General features: G+C 37.9%; 1 protein-coding gene across 1 annotated transcript in view; it reads right to left on the bottom strand.

Moving 5' to 3' along the window:
- The window catches only part of PAFAH1B1 (platelet activating factor acetylhydrolase 1b regulatory subunit 1), a 78,171-nt gene that overhangs the window by 17,148 nt on the left and 44,264 nt on the right, over positions 1-16,759 (bottom strand). The window contains exons 3-4 of the mRNA XM_032615723.1: positions 984-1,068; positions 605-679 (exon numbers count right to left, since the gene is read on the bottom strand). Coding sequence (XP_032471614.1) covers positions 605-679; positions 984-1,068 — 160 coding nt within the window. The remainder of the gene's footprint in view (positions 1-604; positions 680-983; positions 1,069-16,759) is intronic.

The raw sequence follows: 16,759 nt of genomic DNA on the forward strand, positions 1-16,759 counted from the left end.
ATACAAATTAGAGGAAGAGTAGGGAACCTATCTTGATCCTTTCTAGTTTACATTGTACATGCTAATCAGAATATTCATATTAAAAGCTAACATTACTGAGCATCTGTGTGGCTAGGCACTTTTCTAAGGGCTTTTTATGGATTAACTCATAACAATATTATTCTAACTTTGCCTACTAAAAGTATAAATTTTAGGACCAGAATATTACCTATTGCCTTCACTTTATAGATAAAAATAAAAGGTCAGAGATGAAAATGACTTGTCTAAGAGCACACTTTAGTGCTCTTTCCCCAGCATCATATTGGCTCCATGTGTTCTTCCCATCTAAGTGCATAAATGGGTTCTTCAGTACCAATTCCTTGAAGTCAGGGTTGTGTTAGATTCAACTCAGCCAGTAGCCCTGGTTGCATAAATTACCATTTACCAGCAATGATCTGTATAGGTCATAATGCATAGAAATAATAATGCATAGAAATGTATTTTTATTTGCCTTTTCAAGGTTAAATATAATTATTAATGTAAAAGAATAATTTATGTTGTTGATATTTTCAGTTTATATAATACTTTGAATACAACTAACTTAAAAGAAAAAAGACTTAGTTACCTTCTTTTGTAATCTAATAACAGATGTCCATTTTTTTTCCAAAAGACCAGCATATTTCTTATCTAATTCTTCATTCTAGAGAAAAAAAATGAGAACATTAAAAAAAAAAAAGGCAAAAATACAATAGTTCAAGCCATACAAACCATTCAAGCTCTAGGTTCAAACGTTACGAAAAATATCCTGATTATAAAAATAAATAAATAAAAACATCTGATTATACCAAAAAAAGGGGGGGGAGGGTGAATACTAGGTTTAGTGTCAAGTAAACCACAATAACAAATGACAAGATCTGTGAATAACTCAGGTGACTGTTAACTAGGGATACCTAAGTAAAGTCCACTCATATATACTATGAATAACTGTAAAAAGTCAAACATACCATATCTAATTCAGCTTCCTTTTTAAAAACTGAATATGCTTCTTCATAGCCATTTGAACGAAGATAATCTGCTATAGCTCGATTTCTGAAAGAAAACAAATGCAAATGACTCCTAATAAACTCTCATTTCTATTTTGAAGAAAGAATATTTTATTTAAAAACTCATAAATCTTAAGACACTCTTTTAAGAGTATTACCTTCCAAATCATACAAGTATTTCACAAGAAAAGGAACCCCCCCCCAAAGCCTCTAAAACAGCTAATCCTGTCATAGTACATCCTTAAGATTATAACACTGTTCTTGAGCTTTTAGTTATGTTTCTAATGTGTTGCTTGCCTCACAAGCTGTAAGATCAAGATGTGGCTTATATAATTAGTTATCACTTTGTGACAGTAATGAAATTTAGTTTTGTAAGGAGAATTGTTCTGATAAAATTACAATTAATAAGTATTTTAATTTTAGAGACAACTTTAAACCATGAGAGTGGGTTAAAGAAAAGGCATAAGCTACAAACTTAGCATATTATCATGGAATGAGAAATTAATTTAGAGTTAGAAAGAACTCAAAGGTTAGAGAAGCTGAATTAGCAAATGAATTTCATGCTCTCCTTATATTCTTTGAAGGCAAAAATCAGCTACCTGTCTCCTAAGGCAACCTATTCCAGTGTCTCTCAATATTTTTGAGCCTAAGTCCCACTGTGATAGAAATAGTTGTTTCCTTAGTATTGCCTTTAAAACATTTCAAATTAATTTAAATAATTTAAAAGTTTATACATACACAAGGTTAAACAAACTTTAAATATATAAGTATACAATAAAGTGTGGTTTCCACCAATGACCTCCAATATTCCATCCCAGAAGCAACCACTTTACCAGTGTTTTGTGTATTCTTTCAGTGATAATCTACCTATAACTACATATCCTTGCATAGTCTTCTAGAGATAATATGTGTTTTTAAAACAAACTGCAGTACACTACAGATAGTCTTACACACAATGTCACATAAACTCATTTAATCTCAGCAATCATTATCAGATGTAAATCTGCCTCTTCAAAAAAAATATTGTATTCCATTACAGAGAGACATATGCTTTTACTACTACAAACAATGCTGCTAGGACTATCCTTGTATAAATGTCAATGCTACTGCCCACCTAATGCTTTAGGAAATAAAACACTCTAGCAGTACTGTAGAATTGGTGGGACTAAGTTTTAATTCAATGGCATGTTAAGAACAAACAACGGAGAAAGATAATATGGAATTTGAGCAAACACTTCATATTCCAGGTAATTATTAGCATACCAAAGATTAAAGTACAATAACTAGGGACTTCCCTAGTGGCGCAGTGGTTAAGAATCCACTTGCCAATGCAGGGGAGACGGGTTCAAGCACTGGTCCAGGAAGATCTCACGTGCCGCGGAGCAACTAAGCCTGTGTGCCACAACTCCTGAGCCTGTGCTCTAGAGCCCGTGAGACACAACTACTGAAGCCATGTGCCACAACTACTGAAGCACGTGCACCTACAGCCCATGCTCCACAAGAGAAGCCACTGCAATGAGAAGCCCGTGCACCGCAATGAAGAATAGCCCCCGCTCACCGCAACTAGAGAAAGCCCGCACACAGCAACCAAGACCTAATGGAGCCAAAACCAAATAAATAAATAGATAAATAAATTTATTTATTTTTAAAGTACAATAACTAGTGGAGGGGCCTAATCCTCCAAGTGATGGTATTTGGAAGTGGGGCCTATGTGAGGAGGTCAGAAATGGCGTTAATGTCCTTATGGAGAGACTAGGAACCAGGAAGTGAGCCCTCACCAGACACCGAATCTGCCAGTTCCTTGGTCTTGGACTTACTAGCCTCTAAACTGTGAGAAATAAATCTTTATTGTTTATAAGCCACCCAGTTTATGATATTTTGTTAGAGCAGTCTAAGAACAGACTAAGACAAAAAAGATATACATTTTTTAGGACATTTTGATAGCGGTTGTCAAACTGCTTCCGAGAGTTGTAACCAGTTTATACTCCTACCAGCAGTTGCGAATGTCATCCCTTTACCACCTTTACTTTTCAAACATTTGGGTTAGCATTTACTGACTTAAAACAAACAGTTGATGCCCTTTGATTCTGCTTATATAGCTTTTAAGAAAGTGTAGACGTTAAATTTTTAAGATTCTGCAATATTTCCAAATTCTATGTGGCCTAACCCAACATCTATATTTTTAAAAAGATGCTTTGTGGTAAATGTGATTAATTAGAAAGATATAGGTAATTCCAAATGTGCATAAAACAGCACCTCAAAAGAGTTGTATGTTACATTTATACTTTTTATAAAATGTTAAATCTAATTTAAAAAACAATATTCACTGTCTCTTTTGATCCTAAAACCATCCTGTAGAAAAGTATATTACTCCTATACTATGTAACTGACAGACTGATTTATCCAAAGTCACAAAACTAAGATGAAGTGAAATAATTTAGGATAATAATTCCAATCAACATTCATTAGGTAGGTGGGGAAGAAACCGGCTAAGTAGGTGGAATGCAAAACCTTCCTCCTTTAACTAGAATTGTTCCATTTTCATATACTTCCATATATTGTATTTCTTCATAAGTGTTTTAAAAGTGGATCTATACTGCAATTAAAAAAGCCTGACACTCAAAATTTTTTTATTGAAGTAGAGCTGGTTTACAGTGCTGTGCCAATGTCTGCCGTACAAAGTGACTCAGTTATACACATACATACACACACACACACACACACACACACATATATATATATATATATTCTTTTTTTAAATATCCTTTTCCATTATGGTTTATCCCAGGAGACTGGATATAGTTCCCTGTGCTATATAGTAGAACCTTGTTGTTTATCCATTCTATTTTTTAAAAATTTCTTTATTTATTTTCTGGCTGTGTTGGGTTTTCGCTGCTGCAGCAAGTGGGGGCTACTCTTCACTGCAGTGCACGTGCTTCTCACTGCGGTGGCTTCTCTTGTTGCGGAGCACGGGCTCTAGGCGTGTGGGCTTCAGTAGTTGTGGCACACAGGCTCAGTAGTTGTTGCTCACAGGCTCTAGAGTGCAGGCTTAGTAGCTGTGGCGCACGGGCTTAGTTGCTCTGCAGCATGTGGGATCTTCCCAGACCAGGGCTCGAATCCATGTCCCCTGCACTGGCAGGCTGATTCTTAACCACTGAGCCACCAGGGAAGTCCTGTTTATCCGTTCTAAACATAATAGTTTGCATCTACCAACCCCAGACTCCCAATCCATTCTTCTTCCTCACCCCCCCTCCCCGCCGTGGCAACTACAAGCTTGATCTCTATGTCTGTATGTTTCTGTTTTGTAGATAGGTTCATTTGTGCCATATTTTAGATTCCACATATAAGTGATATCATATGGTATTTGTCTTTCTCTTTCTGACTTATTTCACTTAGTTTGATAATCTCTAGTTGCATCCATGTTGCTGCAAATGGCATTATTTCGTTCTTTTTTATGGCTGAGTAGTATTCCATTGTATATATGTACATCTTTATCTATTCATCTGTTGATGGACATTCAGGTTGTTTCTATGTTTTGGCTTTTGTGAATAGTGCTGCTATGAACACAGGGGTGCATGTATCTTTTTGAATTATAGTTTTGTCCAGGTTTATGCCCAAGAGTAGGATTGCTGGATCATATGGTAATTCTATTTTTAGTTTTTTAAGGAACCTCCATACTGTTTTCCATAGTGGCTGCACCATCTTACATTCCCACAAACAGTGTAGGAGGGTTCCCTTTTCACCACACCCTCTCCAGCATTTGTTATTTGCAGAGCTTTTAATGATGGGAATTCTGACCAGCCTACACACAAATTCTTGAAACCAAGAATGACTCATACTTTTAACCATTAAGCTTTTGTTTTGGTAACTGACTAGATCTGGGAGATGGGAGAAAACAGTTGATTTACAAGTTTCTGGTAGATGGTAATAACATTTACTTGGACAGGAAACAGGAGAAGAGGAGGAAGGAAAAAAGGGCGGGGCAAGAATATTATTAGTTCAGTTTTAAACCTTTTGACTTGAAGTAGCTATAAGATATTTAAGTAAAGATATATGATACAGGAGGTAAATGAATATACAGGTCAGAAGCTTAAAAGATCGATCTGATGTAAGGAAAGGATTTAGGAAAATTACTAAACAGGTAGTGATTCAAACCATGTAAATGGTGAAAGACACTTTGGACGAAGGTATATAATGGGAAGAAAAAAGGAGACTAGAAAGTAAATGATGGAACCTTGAGAGATACCAATAATTAAGAAGCCATTAGGGAGTGAAGAAGCCTAGTGTGAGAATTAAGAGATGTCAGCAAGTCAATGTAGAAGGGAGTTTCAAAGAAATGGAAATGGCTAACAATGACAAAGATTTGAGAGAGGTCAAGTAGAGTCTAAAAAGTGTCCAAACAATCTGGCTACCAAGAGGTCCCTGCTCACTTTAGCAAGTGCAGTTCCAGAACTTAAAGTAGCCTCAGTATTCCACTCCACAGTAAGGGTTCAAATGAGCACTCTAAAATACTGGAGTTGGGGAAGAGCAGTGAGATTTGAGAATATCAGGGGTGCATTCTCCTTCTATCTAATGAAGGTTAAATGTTAACAGTATTACTTGTTAAGAGTTTAGAAAAAGAGCTATTACATAGCATTAAAATATCATAATACTGAACTACCGAAGAGCAAGGGATATATACAAAAACATGGCAAATAAATTAAAACTGAAGTTTAAGCGAGTATGATACCATTAGGGGTAGTACAACATACTGATGATGTACAAAGTCTACAACCCAGTCCCAAAAGAGTCTAGTCAATTTTATTTCCACATCAAATATAATTTAGACCTCTTAGTCACACTTCTAACCACAATGTCAGGTGAGTGGTGTTGACAGAGTCAAAAAACTTAAGTCAGGTTCCCATGGCCAGATAACCTTGGCACTACTGCCCCTGTTACCTCATCACTCAATATCTAAGCTAACTATCTGATCCAGAGAACGTGGAACCTCTAACTCAGGCAAGGTGTACCACCATCACTTAAAGTAAGAATAAATAAGACTGAAGAATCTCTTGGTTCTAACAGCCTAAAAGGTGCTTCTAGAGTTTGCTACTAATTTCAATTGTTGACCTAGAGTTGATTTTCATCAGTTTTATAGGATGGAAGATTTATCCCCTTGGAAACAAGTGGACATCAAAGCACAAGTTTATAATAATCTCTCAAAGAAACTTCATACACATGAGTTAAATAAATCTACTAAGCCTTAGGAGATGAAGAAAAACAACTATCACTAGAATCAAAGAAAAATTCATGCAGAAGTGCAACATTCTGAGTAGAACCAAAACCAGTAACCCCATGCAGAATCAGAGAAAATGGTTAAAATCAAAAGAATGAATTGAGATGAAGGACTTTTATGTATGAACAAACAGAATTGGTTAGACAGAGTTTAGGCTTACATATGGAATAGTACCACATTGGATATATTCTACTGCTGTCCTTTGAAATTATTATAATAACAAATGAGATTGTGTTTGTTTTCCTAAACTATTTCAAGTTTATTAAAATGCAAGGATTATATTCTAAGCATTTTAGCTGACTTCTTACACTCTCTTCATTGTTCTTATATCCCTAGGATAATTTTTGTAGCTGTGGTATCAGTCATAACATAATATGCCACAGTACCAATCCATACACACCCTCACACTCTTATAAAGGGAGATAAGAGTTTCAAAAGTTTTTCTAAATGCTATGAACTGCTAGTTAAACAAAAACAACTCTAAAAAGACTGGATAGCACCAACAATAGCACCAACAATAAAGGCGGAATACTTCAGGGTCCCCTGAATCTCTTACGAATATAAACTGAAGCAAAAGGTATTACAGAGCATGCGTTACGGGAGACTGAGATGGAAGCTGTTTTTCACAGGTAAAGAAACTGAGGCTCACAGAGCTTAACTGGTATTTTTGGCTAATAAATGGTGAACCTGAGAATCAAAAATTCGGCCTTTTGAAACCAAAATGACAATAACAGTATTTCTTCAAACTGTGTACTCTATTTTGTTTATTTATTTTTTGTGGTGCATGGGCCTCTCACTGTTGTGGCCTCTCCCGTTGCGGAGCACAGGCTCCGGATGCGCAGGCTCAGCGGCCATGGCTCACGGGCCCAGCCACTCTGCAGCATGTGGGATCTTCCCGGACCGGGGCACGAACCCATGTCCCCTGCATCGGCAGGCGGACTCTCAACCACTGCGCCACCAGGGAAGCCCTAAACTGTGTACTCTAGCATTCTAAGGTTGAATAAAAATGTTCTAGGAATTCTATAAATAGTTAAAATTTATTGTTTATATGAGGAGAAACAAGGTTAAGTCAGTAGCTGACAAACAGATGTTTTCTAACCAGGCCCATCAGAAAAGATACACTGATCTCACATATTCAAGAATGAGGAAAGCAATGGAGTTAATGTGCACTGTTCGAAAAGTCTGCAGTGGCCCAATGACTGTGGGATGTCTGCAGGGTTAGGAGGGCACACCACTAAGATAATGAGAAGACCCAGCAGGATCAAGCATACAAGTTCACACCCCCAGAAGTACATCATCATCTTTAGTGCCCTGTTCCAGAAGACAACCCTCACAACACCCCAGGCTATGCCATTTTAGACAAACACCAAGATGAACTACATAGTACTGGGGAAGATGTGAATAAAGTTCATTTCAAGTGCAGAGACACTACTGCAGGTCATTCCATAAGCTGCTGCCATAGGATATTAGCCAAGTCTTAGACAGGTAGGTAACATGACTTCTTAAATATGCTACAGCCACCCACTGAATCTCTGGGGAAAGGGGAGCACTGATATGATGAGTTCCTGGCCATAGGTCTTACACCTCTCCAACCTTATGGGCCCTGACAAAGGGTTACAATGATCATCCTTCATCATCACACTTGAAGATAGTTACCCCAAAAGGGTAGTCCAGGATTCAACTACTACCAGTCTTGGGACAAGTATAAGCACAGCAAGAGGTTACAATGAGACCTTATTCTGGCAGTGATGAAGTAAAGGAAAATAAATTTGGGTGAGCCAGGGTGAGTGGACCTTTATCTTCATCATTAAGCAAAAGAATATGTGCCTGGTATACTAGCCTGTCAGTTACCATTTCTCTTCAGCAGAGATCTGGGTCTGAGGTAACATCCATCCCTCACTCTCCATACCACAGCAGCAATAAAATGGTATATAAGTATGCCATGTTGGATTTCTTTTAAAAAGGCAAAACCAAAAACATGAACACACAAAAAAAGCATTATTACTTTTCATTCTCATATTTAGACGAAATTTTTTGAGTAATGGAACGACAACAAAGCAGAAGGCACCACTGAACAGTTCAGTTTTGATCCTCCCCCTCGTTTATGTCTTCTTCTTTACTCTTTTAATCTGTTAAGAAAAGTAACCTTACTGAGCTTCCCTGGTGGCGCAGTGGTTGAGAGTCAGCCTGCCAATGCAAGGGACACAGGTTTGTGCCCTGGTCCGGGAAGATCCCACATGCCGTGGAGCAGCTGGGCCCATGAGCCATGGCCGCTGAGCCTGAGCGTCTGGAGCCTGTGCTCCGCAGCGGGAGAGGCCACAGCAGTGAAAGGCCCGAGTACAGCAAAAAAAAAAAAAAAAAAAAAAAAAAAAAGGAATCTTACAATAACGTAAATGAAGGTGTGATTGTGACATCATTTCACACTAACTGGGCCAGCCTCCCAATTATGTTGTTTCAAATTAGTGATACACATGTGTATTACTGACTGACATTAAAAAGAAGTTGCGGGCTTCCCTGGTGGCACAGTGGTTGAGAGTCCGCCTGCCGATGCAGGGGACACAGGTTCGTGCCCCGGTCCGGGAAGATCCCACATGCCGTGGACTGGCTGGGCCCGTGAGCCATGGCCGCTGAGCCTGCGCGTCCAGAGCCTGTGCTCCGCAGCGGGAGAGGCCACAGCAGTGAAAGGCCCGAGTACAGCAAAAAAAAAAAAAAAAAAAAAAGGAAAGGTCTTCATTAACATTAAAAAAGATATTTCTTATTCTTTTGACAAAATTCAACACCCATTTATGATAAAAACCCTCCAGAAAGTAGGCATAGAGAGAACTTACCTCAACATAATAAAGGCCACATATGACAAACCCACAGCAAACATCATTCTCAATGATGAAAAACAAACCATTTCCACTAAGATCAGGAAAAAGACAAGGTTGCTCACTCTTACCACTATTAACTCAACATAGTTTTGGAAGTTTTAGCCACAGCAATCAGAGAAGAAAAAGAAATAAAAGGAATCCAAATTGGAAAAGAAGAAGTAAAGCTGTCACTGTTTACAGATGACATGATTACTATACACAGAGAATCCTAAAGATGCTACCAGAAAACTACTAGAGCTAATCTATTAGCTCTAAACTAGAGCTAATGAATTTGGTAAAATAACAGGATACAAAATTAATGCACAGAAATCTCCTGCATTCCTATACACTAATGATGACAAATCTGAAAGAGAAATTAAGGAAACACTCCCATTTACCACTGCAACAAAAAGAATAAAATACCTAGGAATAAACCTACCTAAGGAGACAAAAGACCTGTATGCAGAAAACTATAAGACAGTGATGAAAGAAGTTAAAGATGATACAAACAGATGGAGAGATATATACCATGTTCTTGGATTGGAAGAATCAACATTGTAAAAATGACTATACTACCCAAAGCAATCTACAGATTCAATGCAATCCCTATCAAACTACCAAAGGCATCACAGAACTAGAACAAAAAATTTCACAATTTGTATGAAAACACAAAAGACCCCGAATAGCCAAAGCAATCTTGAGAAAGAAAAACAGAGCTGGAGGAATCAGGCTCCTGCACTTCAGACACTACTACAAAGCTACAGTAATCAAAACAGTATGGTACTGGCACAAAAACAGAAATATAGATCAATGGAACAGGATAGAAAGCCCAGAGATAAACCCACACACATATGGTCACCTTATCTTTGATAAAGGAGGCAAGAATATACAATGGAGAAAATACTGCCTCTTCTACAAATGGTGCTGGGAAAACTGGGCAGCTACATGTGAAAAAATGAAATTAGAACACTGCCTAACACCATACACAAAAATAAACTCAAAATGGATTAAAGACCTAAATGTAAGGCCAGACACTATAAAACTCTTAGAGGAAAACATAGGCAGAACACTCTATGACATAAATCACAGCAAGATCCTTTTTGACCCACCTCCTAGAGAAATGGGAATAAGAACAAAAATAAACAAAAGGGACCTAATGAAACTTAAAAGCTTTTGCTCAGCAAAGGAAACCATAAACAAGATGAAAAGACAACCCTCAGAATGGGAGAAAATATTTGCAAATGATGCAACTGACAAAGGATTAATTAATCTCCAAAATTTACAAGCAGCTCATGCAGCTCCATATCAAAAAAAAACAAACAACCCAATCCAAAAATGGGCAGAAGACCTAAACAGACATTTCTCCAAAGAAGATATACAGACTGCCAACAAACCCATGAAAGAATGCTCAATATCACTAATCATTAGAGAAATGCAAATCAAAACTACAATGAGTTTTGCATTAGAGAAATGCAAAACTACAAAAACCTCACACCAGTCAGAAGGGCCATCACCAAAAAATCTACAAACAATAAATGCCGGAGTGGGTGGAGAAAAGGGAACCCTCTTGCACTGTTGGTGGGAATGTAAATTGACACAGCCACTGTGGAGAACAGTATGGAGGTTCCTTAAAAAACTAAAAATAGAAGTACCATATGACCCAGCAGTCCCACTACTGGGCATATACCCTGAGAAAACCATAATTCAAAAAGAGTCATGTGGGCTTCCCCGGTGGCGCAGTGGTTGGGAGTCCGCCTGCCGATGCAGGGGACGCGGGTTCGTGCCCCGGTCCGGGAGGATCCCACGTGCCGCGGAGTGGCTGGGCCCATGAGCCATGGCCGCTGGGCCTGCGCGTCCGGAGCCTGTGCTCTGAAACGGGAGAGGCCACAGCAGTGAGAGGCCCGTGAACCACAAAAAAAAAAAAAAAAAAGAGTCATGTACCACAATGTTCACTGCAGCTCTATTTACAATAGCCAGGACATGGAAGCAACCTAAGCGTCCATCGACAGATGAATGGATAAAGAAGATGTGGCACATATATACAATGGAATATTACTCAGCCATAAAAAGAAACAAAATTGAGTTATTTGTAGTGAGGTGAATGGACCTAGAGTTTGTCATCCAGAGTGGAGTAAGTCAGAAAGAGAAAAACAAATACCGTATGCTAACACATCTGTATGGAATCTAAAAAAGAAAAAGGTTCTGAAGAACCTAGGGGCAGGACAGGAATAATGACACAGATGTAGAGAATGGACCTGAGGACACCGGGAGGGGGAAGGGTAAGCTGGGACGAAGTGAGAGAGTGGTATGGACTTATATATACTATCAAATGTAAAATAGATAGCTATTGGGAAGTAGCTGCATAGCACAGGGAGATCAGCTCGGTGCTTTGTGACCACCTAGAGGGGTGGGATAGGGAGGGTGGAAGGGAGACGCAAGAGGGAGGAGATATGAGGATATATGTATATGTATAGCTGATTCACTTTGTTATAAAGTAGAAACTAACACACCATTGTAAAGCAACTATACTCCAATAAAGATGTTAAAAAAAAAAAAAGCTCTAACTCAAAAAACAAAAAAAGACATCTCTTATTAACATTTTAGAGATTTCCCTGGTGGTCAAGCAGTTAAGACTCCACGCTCCCAATGCAGGGGGCCCGGGTTTGATCCCTGGTCAGGGAACGAGATCCCACTTGCCTGCTGCAACTAAGAGTCCACATGCTGCAACTAAAGATCCTGCATGCCTCAACTAAAGATCCTGCATGCCTCAACTAAAGACCTGGCCCAGCCAAATAAATATTTTTTTAAATGTATTTTAAAAAGAAACCCCTTAAACCTTCAACCAACAAATGTTATAGTTAATGGTAAAGCACTAGAAATATTTGCATTAAAGTTGAGAACAAGAAAAGCATGCTAAAATCACTTTTACTTAAAATTGCTCAAAAGTGATCTATCTAAATAATAGATATAAAAATGGAAATGAGGGGCTTCCCTGGTGGCGCAGTGGTTGAGAGTCCGCCTGCTGATGCAGGGGACGCGGGTTCATGCCCCAGTCCGGGAAGATCCCACATGCCGCGGAGCGGCTGGGCCCGTGAGCCATGGCCGCTGGGCCTGCGCGTCCGGAGCCTGTGCTCCGCAACGGGAGAGGCCACAGCAGTGAGAGGCCCGCGTACCCCAAAAAAAAAAAAAAAAAAAAAAAAAAATGGAAATGAGACTAAGATATGAGAAAAATGGCTGAAAGACAGGACAAAACAGATTATGAAGGACATGCAAGGCAAGAAAAGGTAGTTTAGTTTAAGTGATATTTTTAAGACTTACTTATCAGAAGCATATAGGAAGATTAGATGGGATACTAACTAAATAAAGGAAGAGCATCATAAGTTAGCCAAACCCTAAAGCATAAAAGTAAAAAGTAAAGATCCCTTAAAATCAAGTCATAGTCACAACAAGCATCCTCAGAATTACCTGGCTAAATACAAGTTCCATTTGCTGACGGAGCATAATTTTAATTCTGCACTGAACAGCAAGATGGTCAATGATCTACAATACAGCTAATAATGGATTTGTATTTTTAGAACTGGTATGAGTCAAGTGGTTGTCATTCCAGTACTGCCTGATGAATCATTCACTTGTCCCTGGTCTCCTTTTTGCACACTCAAATACCTAATTGCATCCCACCTTTCAGTTGACCTTCAATCTCACATAGACAATAGGAGCCACTCAGCATATAATTTTCTCCACTTCCTTAATAGTATTGGTGGCACTGCCTTCCTCTCTTTTTTTTTTTTTTTTTTTTTTTTTTTGCGCTATGCGGGCCTCTCACTGTTTGCGGAGCACAGGCTCCGGACGCGCAGGCTCAGCAGCCATGGCTCACGGGCCAGCCACTCCGCGGCATGTGGGATCTTCCCGGACCGGGGCACGAACCCGTGTCCCCTGCATCGGCAGGCGGACTCTCAACCACTGCGCCACCAGGGAAGCCCGCCTTCCTCTCTTTTACAGTATGACTTCTCTTCTAATACAATCCTCTAGAATACAATAAAAAATTTCAGTGAAATGAAATGTCATATGACACAATAAAAGCTTTGTATGAGTTCTATAGAAAAATCAACAATTTTGAAATTGATGACCACATCTTTACTATCTTTAGAGATGCCTACATTTCACTCTTCCCTATAAATGTCAAAATATAGTTTTTGAAACATTCAGCAATTTTATAATTTTGGTTTAATTTCACAAATGAAGTATGTGTTTTTGTTTACTAGGTTATTGTTTTGACAAGTCTAACATTAACAACAGGAGAAAATACCAGTACTCCTAAATTATAGTTAAGTCATTATTTGTTATCTGGAATGATGAGAATATGATGCATTCTACTGAATGAAATATTTCAATTAAAAACTTACAAAGAATAAAAAGATTAAATATAACACAAACTGAGAATATTTTAATCTTCCTTTGAAGCCTCAGAAGGCATCATACTCTTTCACCCCAAGGAAATATGGTTACAGGTTTCATTATTATCAACCTTTTAAAGTTTAAAAAGCAGCAGAACCTCAAAACATAAGCCAGATGAAAGCAATATATTAAGAAGTTTATGTTTAAATATATACTTATTTTTATAGTCAAAGAAAATACATAGCTTTTTAAAATAAAAATTTGAAACTGAGAGGATATGAATTAGTTACAGTCTCATTTCAGTCCCAGCACCCAATTCATGTATTTTACTTTTCTTACGCAGTATTAAGAAGATTCTAATTCACAGAGGTAGTAGTGTACTCCCATGTACAATTTTAAGTGTGTAGGGAAGTACAGATCTTTACTTTTTTTTAAAGGCCAGGACAGAACCACTCTTTAATAGATACTAAATATATACAATGTTCAAATGTATGCAGAAGAGAAACTTGAACACCTCAACTAACTGAAGAGGTTAGTTTTTTAAAGCAAAACACAGCTTAAAAATATATTATAGTAACAAAAAGACATGAAGGAACCTTAAATGCACATTGCTAAGTGAAAGAAGTCATTCTGAAAAGCCTCATACCACGTGATTTCAACTTTTGGAAATGGCAAAACTACAGAGACAGTAAAAAGATCAGTGGTTGCCAGGGGTTTTGGAGAGAGGAAGGAGGGACGATGCAAGCACAGGGGATTTTTAGGGCAGTGAAGCTGTCTACAGGTAAAGCAGGATTTAAGAGAAGGGTAAAGAGAATTAGCTTTACACGAGCCGGCCAGAATTAGCTAACAGAGACAAACAATAAATTATCCAAAAACGCCTTGAGATCACTTGAGGAAGATTAGCTCAGCTGGGAAGGTCGTAGAAAGCTGAGGTAAAACACCCCAAGGGCAAAGGACTGTACTAATATGGTAGAAAGGTATACTAAGACAGCACACTCAATTTCAAGCTATGCCAGCTTTGTCTCACTTTTTCCCACGAACAGAACTGCCCTCAAAAATGCCACAAAGGACCCGTGCAAACTTTTTTAAGAGGAGAACAGGAAAAGTAGCAAAGCAAGTAAAATAGAAAAGCATGCTATAGAGAGGAAGAATAACCCCTGGAAGCAGCAGAAAATTATAGATGAACACTCTATACCGTCAAAAAAAATCTAAGGTAACATAAAACTAAAAATAAATCAAAACAAAAGGAATCCAAAAAGACATAATACGATATAACCAAATACTGATATAATAAGAGCAAATGTTCTTAAAATAAAGAATATCCAAAACCTACCTTGGTGAACATGAAGATAAGTGAACAAATACTATGGATACCCTAGGCAGAAAAGCAAGGAGAAACAGGCTGACCTAAAGCTTCTCCACTGCAACCTATAATGCCAGAGAAATACCTAAGGCTTCTCCATTGCAACCTATAATGCCAGAGAATATTAATTATCTACAGTTTTGTTTAAAAGAAAATCCATTATTTTATTTACACAAAAAGTAAATATATTTGCTTTCTAAAATACTGAAACAATACTGTCAGAAATCTTCATTCTACCTTTATCCAATTTCATTCTTCTCTTCAGAGGTAACCACTGTTAACAGTTTAGTGTATATCCTTTCAGGCCTTTATCTGTGCATCTACACAGATATAGGCACAAAGAGAAATGCATAGTTGTGTGTGTGGGTGTTTAACAGAAACGTATCATACCATCTTATTTAACAACCAGATTATTTGACTGAACAACAGATTTTACACCTCTTTATGTGTAGATACACATAAATATACCACATTTTTAAGCTGATATACAGTATCCCATAGAATGGATGTACTATATTTAACATACCCCTAATGATAGACCGTTTTAGGTTGTTACCAGTTTCTTACCACTGAAAACAATGCAATAAACATACATAATTTTACACAGCTATCCATACAGAAATATTTGCATATGTGCTAAAAAGAGCTCTTTATAAAGAAAACTGTTAGATCAAAGAACATATTTTAAAAGATACTGTCAAACTGACCTTTAAAGAAATTATAACAATGTATACATCCATCCGGTACCTAAGAGAAGCCATTTCCCTTCACCCTTGCTAGCCAAGGTTATCATCATTTTCATTTTGGACAATTGTTTAAAGAACAAACTGTATCTTGTTTTGTTTACAGATGTTAAATACTATGTCACATGTTTACTGGCCAATTTTATATTTTGTTTTGTTTGTGAATGGCCTTAGTAATATTTTTTCTTTTTTCTACTGGTTGTTTGTGATAATTTTTTAATCAATTTTTAGGACTTCTTTATATACTCTAGATGCCATTCCGTTGTTATATGTGTTGCAGATATTTTCCACAGCAGGTCGCTTGTATTTTAATTTTGTTTTAGGTCTTTCTTCTTATAAAAATTTTATAATTCGATATAGTCAGATTTACCACTTCTTTTGTTTTCCACATTTGGTATATTTAGGAAGTCTTTTCCTACCAAAAGGCTGCATTTTCTTCTACCATTTCTATACCACATTTATTTGTTTATTTATTTATTTATTTATTTATTTATTTATTTATTTATTTATGGCTGCGTTGTGTCTCCGTTGCTGTGCTCAGACTTTCTCTAGTTGCGGCAAGCTGGGACTACTCTTCGTTGCGATGCACGGACTTCTCATTGCAGTGGCTTCTCTTGTTGCGGAGCACAGGCTCTAGGCGCACGGGCTTCAGTAGTTGTGGCATGCAGGCTCAGCAGTTGTGGCTCGCAGGCTCTAGAGTGCAGGCTTAGTAGTTGTGGCACATGGCCTTAGTTGCTCCATGGCATGTGGGATCTTCCCAGACCAGGGTTTGAACCCCTGTCCCCTGCATTGGCAGGCGGATTCTTGACCACTGTGCCACCAGGTAAGTCCTCTACACTGTAATTTTTATGTGTTTAACAACATTTGGGCTTTTACTTCATCTGAATTCAAGTTTATCTTAACAATGTGCTGTACTAACACTATTTGCTGAACAGTACATCTTTTCTCTATTGATGTGAAAAGGCACTTTTACCATACGCTTAATTTCTATGGATAAATGGGCCTGTCTCTGAACTTTATCTGTCCCCTTAACCTATTTGCCTAGTCCACAAATATTTTACTTACCACCTTTGTATTAATGTTTGGATATCTGGTACAATTAGTTGCTT

The sequence above is a fragment of the Phocoena sinus genome, chromosome 20, assembly GCF_008692025.1.
Source record: "Phocoena sinus isolate mPhoSin1 chromosome 20, mPhoSin1.pri, whole genome shotgun sequence".
Classification (NCBI taxonomy): Eukaryota; Metazoa; Chordata; class Mammalia; order Artiodactyla; family Phocoenidae; genus Phocoena; species Phocoena sinus.